The sequence below is a fragment of the Caenorhabditis briggsae genome (genome assembly GCF_000004555.2).
Source record: "Caenorhabditis briggsae complete genome, chrI, whole genome shotgun sequence".
NCBI classification, from domain to species: Eukaryota; Metazoa; Nematoda; class Chromadorea; order Rhabditida; family Rhabditidae; genus Caenorhabditis; species Caenorhabditis briggsae.
Genome location: NC_013489.2, coordinates 14,201,439 through 14,209,022, shown reverse-complemented (window position 1 = coordinate 14,209,022; position 7,584 = coordinate 14,201,439). Strand labels below are relative to the sequence as shown.

Here is a 7,584-nt window from a genome sequence, read left to right as displayed (position 1 = left end):
GCGGTTTTTTGGGGATTTGGGGTTTTTTTTGAATTTTTTTGCAAAAATATTAGGAAAATAGATAACTTTTAACACATTTTAATGCAAAAAAATTTTTGGTCGGAGTCCCCCTTTAACAGAAATTATGTCTTCTAAACAATCTAAAAAATTCTTTAAGCTCATTTTTCTTTATTTCCTGAAATTCCCAAGTTTACCAACCGCCAACTTCAAGCTTATATATCTCATTTCCTGTAAGAGATACCAAAAAATTGTCAACTGATAAAATGTTTATCAAATTATTAGAAACATTTTGTCAGTTGACCACTTTTTGATATCTTTCATAGGAATTGAGATGAATACGCTTGAAAAGACATGTCCCCCTGCCTCAAACGTCTCGGGAGGTCCTATTACTTTGATCTAAATTATCTTAATTCCTGTGAAAGATGTCAAAAAGTGGTCAACTGATAAAATACTTAACATTATATCACCAATATTTTATCCGTTGACTACTTCTCAATACCTTCTATAGTAACCCAGATAAATTGACTCAAAATTATTGGGCCTCTTAGAGGTGATAGGCAAGGAGGGGCCTGTTCCTTTAAGCCTGTATATCTCGGTTTCTCTAAGAGATATCATAAAATTGTTAAATGATAAACTGTCGAAAATATTAAGATAAACATTTTGACAGTTGACCACTTTTTGATATCTTTCATAAGAAATGAGATAAATACGCTTGAAGAGACATGCCCCTCTTGCCTCAAACGCCTAGGGAGCGTTAACTTTGAGCCCATTTATCTCCATTCCTGTAAAAGATATCAAAAAACAGTCAACTGATAAAATATTTACCAGATTGTCACCATTGTTTTATCAGTTGATAGCTTTTTGATATCTTTAAAAAGAACGGAGATATATGAGCTCGAATCTCAAATCCTTTTCAATTTGTGAAACCTCAACATCCTCTTTATTCATACATTCAATCACACAATTCACAAATAGCATTCTGCAAACCATTCAAGATCAACTAAATCGAAATTCCGTCGATTCGTTTTAAAATTTAGAATTCTAAATTTTTTTAACGAATGGAACCTTATTCAATGCCTCGCCCAACATTGCCTTAACGTCATCTGGAATGTCTTGCATTTGACGGAATTTGATTTTCAAATAAGTCAGGGCGGCACGAATTGCATAAGTGTAGAACATTGACATTGTAAAGCATCCGGCTCGCTGATCCCTCATTTTCTTAAATAGTGCATCACAATCTGGCGCCTTTCCAGCCAAAACCATCTCAATGAGAATCGCGGTGAGGACTACGGTAGCCGAACGGTCGAGACCCAAATCACACATCACCACTACCGGATCGTTTGGTTGAGTTCCCGGATGGATATCCTGTAAGTCCAAAAAAAGTGTAAAAAATCCAAAAAAAATTTTTTTATTCCAAAACTTTTAGCTTTTTGAGTAACTACGAAAGTAGTTCAGACTTTTTCGATTCCTCTGAAATTTTCAGATTATACTAAACAAAACTAGAGCTTCAACTTTGTAATTGACAACTTTTTTGAAAAATTAGGTGCTGGAGGGATATGCCACGTGGCAGTGGGCACACCAGGAGGCGCGCCCACCCTAGCGAGGGAGCAGCCGCCAAAAAAGAGGTGCACCTTCCACGTGGCATATCTTCTCAGGACTTGATTTTCATTAAAAACTGTCAACTATAAAAATGAAGCTCGTGTCTTTTTTAGTACATTCTGAAAATGTCAGCAAAATCCAACAATTTTGAGCTTGATTTTCCGACAGTCAAAACAGTCATTCTTAAACAGTCACTAATTTACAAATTTTTGACTTGCTTTTGGAAATGTGACATATCTCTTTAGGGCCTTGTTTTCTAAAAACGTTGTCAACTACAAAATTAAAGCTCTAGTTCTGTTTAGTATATTCTGAAATTTTCAGACAAATTGACAAATTTTAAAGTGCTATTGAAGGGGCTCAAAAAACGTTTAAAATTGGTTGAAAAATTGAAAAAATAATTATTTTTTTTGACTTTTTTTCGAATTTTCTAAAAATATGTTTTCTATTATAATTGATGTCATACCTTCCACGGTGCTCTAACCAATGCCAACAACTTCTTCTCCTCATTTGGAACCTTCTTCCACGGCCACGTTGTGCAGTTGAAGACGCGGACGTAATTTGCCTCACTACACCCATCGGCAACTATCTCGATGGTATAAGTGTTGACCCATGTCTTATCCCGTTCGTCAATTTCGATTCGCTGCGTATTGATAAGCCATCCGTTGAGATTCATGTAGTGCTCCGAGTAGAGTGGAAAGAATGACTTGATTTGGGTGGATTCGCACTGAAAATTTAAAATTGACACTCTAATTTTTGAATTTCCCATGTCCCAAGAATGATTTCAGTTTTTGAACGGTCCAAATCGGACCATTTTGGGCAGAGTTATAGCATTTTGAAGTTTTACTGAGGCTAACGATTCTTCTGTAGTTTGTAGTCGCTTAGCCTCAGTAAAACTTAAAAACGGCGTATCTCAGCTCCCAGTGAACCCAATTGAATGAAACAAAAACCAAAATATGTTGAAAAACTTAGACTACAAACTACAAACTTACAAACTCACTCTTCAAGAACCGTATGGATTCACACTGAAAAATCAAAGTTTTGAACGTTGAATTGCATATTTTTCAATTTCCGATGTCCCAAGGACGATTCTAGTTTTTGAACGGAGAAAATTGGATAATTTCAAACCGAGTTAGAGCGTTTTAAAGTTTTACTGAGGCTAACGAATTCTTGTAGTTTGTAGTGTAAGCCTCAGTAAAAATTCAATTGCACGTAACTCGCTTCGTTTTCATCTGATTTTGATGATTTTTTCACATAAATGTTTGGGTTTATTATTTTTTCTTAGATTATAAAAAATCAATATTGTTATCCAGTCTCCTTCCCAGCCGTTCAAAACCTCTACTGGACGCCGTTTAAGTACGAGATTTTCTTTAATTCCCCAAGTCCCAAGAATCATTTTTGTTTTTGAACGAAGAAAATTGGACCATTTTGAGCCGAGTTATAGCGTTTTAAAGTTTTACTGAGGCTTAGAGAGCTCCTGTAGTTTGTAGTCGCTTAGCCTCAGTAAAACTTAAAAACGGCGTATCTCAGCTCCCAGTGGATCAAATTGAATGAAACAAACACCAAAATGTTGAAAAATTTAGACTACAAACTACAAACTCACTCTAACAGAATTGTTCACAATTTGATCACGAGTTTGAGGTTTCGCCTCGTCTTCCGGCTGAAGCTCAGTTGCAGAAAGGGGCGTGGCCGGGGATGACATCACACTTGGAACCTTATTCCACTCAGCGATCGACTCGTCGACAAAAGGCTGAAAATTTGCTGATTTGAGTTATATATATATATATACATATATATTTCAAGCCTAATCACCTCAAAAATAGTAATAACTCTCAGAGCTTTTCGTTGTGAGACCATTCTCCAAAAATCGCGGACCGTCTCCCACATGGGATACTGTGTCATGATGAATTCTGTGTCGGACCCATCAAACTTCACAACACTGGCGTTAATGTATTCCGAATCTTCTGGAGACTGACATTTCAACTGAACACGTGTCTTATCATAGAGTTTTTGATTTTTAGATCTATTCTTTGACATATTTTTGTCCCATTCGGTCGACGTTTGATCGGCGGGTTGATAGCGGGCCAAATGCTCATCGAAATAGGTGCTCAGACTGGATTCTTCTGGAAGTTTTGGCGTTTTAGTTGAAAAATAGAGAAAATTCTGAGTAATTTGAGCTTTTGAATGTTCAAAATTGAACCATTTTCAGCCATATTACAGTTCCTGAAATTTTCTAACTTCACAAAAACCTATTCAATTTTTTACTGAGGCTTCGAAGAGTTTTGTAGTTTGTAGTCTAGACTTTTTCACACATCCTCGATTTTGTTTCGTTCAATTTGGTCCACTAGGAGCTGAGATATAGCGTTTTTAGCATTTTTTAGTTTTACTGAGACTTAGACTACAAACTACATAAGTTGTCTAAGCCTCAGTAAAACTGAAATCCCCTGTAACTCGGATAATTTTCAGCCGTTTTTAGTGGCTTTAGGCTAAAAATGCTTTAGTTTTTCAAATTTTTCGAAATTTCAGATTTTCAGAATTTTCTAAAATTCTAAATTTCGGGTTTTCGAATACTTTTAAATCTAATTAATGTTCAACTTTTTAAAAATTTTTGAACTCTTTGAAATTTTTTTTAAATCTATGTAACTCAGATTTTTGCTAACATGCTCAAAATTTTGAGGAGCTCATTTTTGGTTTTTTAGATTTTTCAAAATTTCAGTTTTTAAATTTTTTTTTGAATATTTGGGTTTTTAGAATTTTTGAAAATATTCAGATTTTGCGAATTTTCTGAAAAATCTTTAATTTCAGATTTTGGGTTTCTAGATCTCTAGAACTCTTAGAATTCTCAGTTTTTCCTTCTGATTTTTCAAAAATTCCGAATTTCGAGATTTTGAAAATCCTTTAGAATTTCAATTAAAATACTTTCAAAATTTCGGACTATTTTTAATTTTCCGATTTCAGAAAACAATTATTTTTTGAATTTATTGAATTTTTCAAAAAAAAAAATTGATTTTTGTATTTTTAGACTTTTGAACTTTTCAAAACTTGTACATCTATCGAATTATCTGAAAATCGAAAATTTTCAGATTTTGGATTTTTGGAATTCTAGAATTTCCCGAATCCTCAGTTTTCCCATTTTCTAACTTTCCAAACTAACTCATATCGAGAAGATATTTACAGAACACCTTCGCAGCTCTAGCGATTTTCAGACTTTCCGGCTCTTTTTCCTTCTCTGTCACCTCTGCCGACGATTTTCGTTTTTCTTTAGAAGTCCGCTCCCTTTCTCTCGATTTTGGCTTTTTTGGCTCCGCCGATGTCGATTTTTTGTCCTCTTTCGAGGTCTTCTTCTTCTCTGGCTGCTCATTTTCATCCTCAACAATTGTATCTTCACATTTCTTTCTTTCTTGCTTTTTACGAAATCCGTTCCTGTGCAGCTTTACGCCTTGTTTTGCTGGGCTGAAATTGGGTCAATCGAATTCCTCGCAATTTATGGATTTAGAAACTTTTTGAATTTTTAAAATCGATTAAGTTTGAAGCGAGTTACAAGGGTTTCAAGTTTTAGTACTAGAAGAAGGACGGCAAGCGCTTCACCGAGGCTTAGAGAGCTCTTGTAGTTTGTAGTCGCTTAGCCTCAGTAAAACTCAAAAGCGACATATCTCAGCTCCCAGTGAACCAAATTGAATGAAACAAAAACGAAAATGTGTAGAACAATTTTGACTACAAACTTCAAGATTGTCACATTTCTTTTTTCATGCCTCTCCTAAAATCCGCTTTTTTGGAGCTTTGTGACTGATATTTCAAAGCTAAAATTTTGTTATTTGGATTTCTCGCAATTTATGGATTTAGAAACTTTTTGAATTTTCCAAATCGGTTAAGTTTGAAGCGAGTTACAGGTGTTTCAAGTTTTACTGCTAGAAGAAGGACGGCGCGCGCTTTACTGAGGCTTAGAATTCTCCTGTAGTTTGTAGCCACTTAGCCTCAGTAAAACTTTAACCCTTCATATCTCCGCTCTCAGTGGTCCAAATTGAATGAAACAAAAACGAAAATAGGTTGAAAAATCTAAACTACAAACTAAAAATTGTCACATTTCTTTTTTTATGCCTACTTTTAAATTCGCAAGTCTGGAGCTTTGTGGGTGACTTCACTATGCTAAAATTATGTGTTCTGAATGTCTCGCAACTTTTGGGTTTAGAAACTTTTTGAATTTTTGAAATCGGTTAAGTTTGAAGTGAGTTATAAGCGTTTAAAGTTTTATGGCTATTTGTAGTTTGTATACACTTAGCCTCAGTAAAACCTTTGCAGCCTCTTCCCTGAGGCTTATCGAGCTTTTTGTAGTTTGTAGTTTCTGAGCCCTAAATGTTCATTGCGGTGTATCTCAGCACCTAGTGAACCAATTTTGAAATTTCAAAAAAGGAAAATACTTCAAAAACTCCGAAAAATTCATTTTCGTGGTTTCCAACCCTACTTTGTTTTCCGATGCATTGTTTTCCGAGCACTATTACTCGAAGATTGGAGAGATCGATTTTGAAACTGACCGTTTTTGGGGGAGTTGGTGGCTTTTTGGCTTTTTTTTTGAGTTGGCACTTTTTTGTGGCGGCCTAGATTTGATTTTTGAGGCGACACAGTTTGGCACGTTCTTGGAATTTCAATTTTGAAAATTTGAAAAATCTGAAAAGTCTGAAAATTCTGAAATTTTTGGAAATCCATGAAATTCAAAAATTTTGATTTTCTCCACAAAAAGTGGTAAATTCAGAAATTTCAGAACTTTTTTACCAAAAAATTTGAAAGTCCCAAAAACTGAAATATCCAAAAAACTTCAAAAGAAAGTTCAAAAAATCATAAATTCTGAAAATTTTTAGAAAGAATTTCCAAAAAAAAAAATAAATGAATTCTGAAAATTTCTAAATTCTAAGAAAACCATCTGGATTACTGTAGTTCTGTTTTTTTCCCAATTTTTCAATTAATTTCCTTTTTTTGGGGAATGTGTGAGAAATAATTTTAATGACCAGAATAAATCAAATGTCCAAAAAGAGAAAAGGGAATTTGCCGAAAAATTTATGACCCATCAAAAGAAAGATAATTAGAAAAAAAAGAGAAAAAATTAGATAAGGGGGTGTGGAGAAATTTGAGAAAATTGGGGAAAAAAATTAGATGATCTGGCAACATTCCTGGGACGAAAACAGACAAAAATAGACAAAATTTTGGGTATAAAACAATTGAAAATTGGAAAAAAAATAGTTAAAGGTGGGGGGACATGAGAAAAATAATGTTGTCGAAATTTCGTTTAAATATGCTCCTCGAGGAGTTGAACTTGTCGAGGCGAGTGTTGAAGGTGCGGCGCCGCTACCGACTGAGCTACGCGTGCAAAGAGAAAGCCGTTGCCCGATTGCATGGATAAAGGCGAGGGCGACTGCTGTACGCAGAGTGACATTAAGCGTTGTACACCGTCACGGTAAAATGCATACCCTGGCCCCAAAAATCCCCCGTAAAATCTCCTGTCCCCCCACCTTTAAAGGTGGTGTACGGTGAAATTTTTTATAGCATCAAAATGTGCAGAAATACATGTAGATTGACATAAAAATATAGAAAAAATTCAAAAAAAATTCCTTCATCGAGAAAAACGCATCGAAAAATACGCTGAAAGCCCTTAGGGACGAGGTTTTTTCTAGGCCGCCCGGTGAGTAAAAGCGCGCGAATTCAAACTTTTAATATTTTTTCGTTCGTTTTCACTGTTTTTTTTGTTTTTTCAAGAGTTTTCTAGGTTTTTTTCAATTTTTCTTCCAGATACATCGGAAAATTTGAAAAAAAAACAGTGAAAACGAGCGAAAAAATTTTAAAAGTTTGAATTCGCGCGCTTTTACTCACCGGGCGGCCTAGAAAAAACCTCGTCCCTAAGGGTTTTCAGCATATTTTTCGATGCGTTTTTCTCGATGAAGGAATTTTTTTTTGAATTTTTTCTTTATTTTTATGTCAATCTACATGCATTTCTGC

General features: G+C 34.9%; 1 protein-coding gene across 1 annotated transcript; it reads right to left on the bottom strand.

The window, feature by feature from the left end:
- Nucleotides 1–1,041: 1,041 nt before the first annotated feature.
- Nucleotides 1,042–6,300, bottom strand: CBG07970 (the record flags this gene model as incomplete). Its single annotated transcript, XM_002646052.2, has 6 exons — nucleotides 1,042–1,365; nucleotides 2,063–2,323; nucleotides 3,200–3,346; nucleotides 3,409–3,719; nucleotides 4,751–5,049; nucleotides 6,059–6,300. The coding sequence occupies 6 exons, from the start codon at nucleotides 6,298–6,300 to the stop codon at nucleotides 1,042–1,044; spliced, it is 1,584 nt and encodes a 527-aa protein (XP_002646098.2).
- Between the last annotated feature and the right edge of the window lie 1,284 nt (nucleotides 6,301–7,584).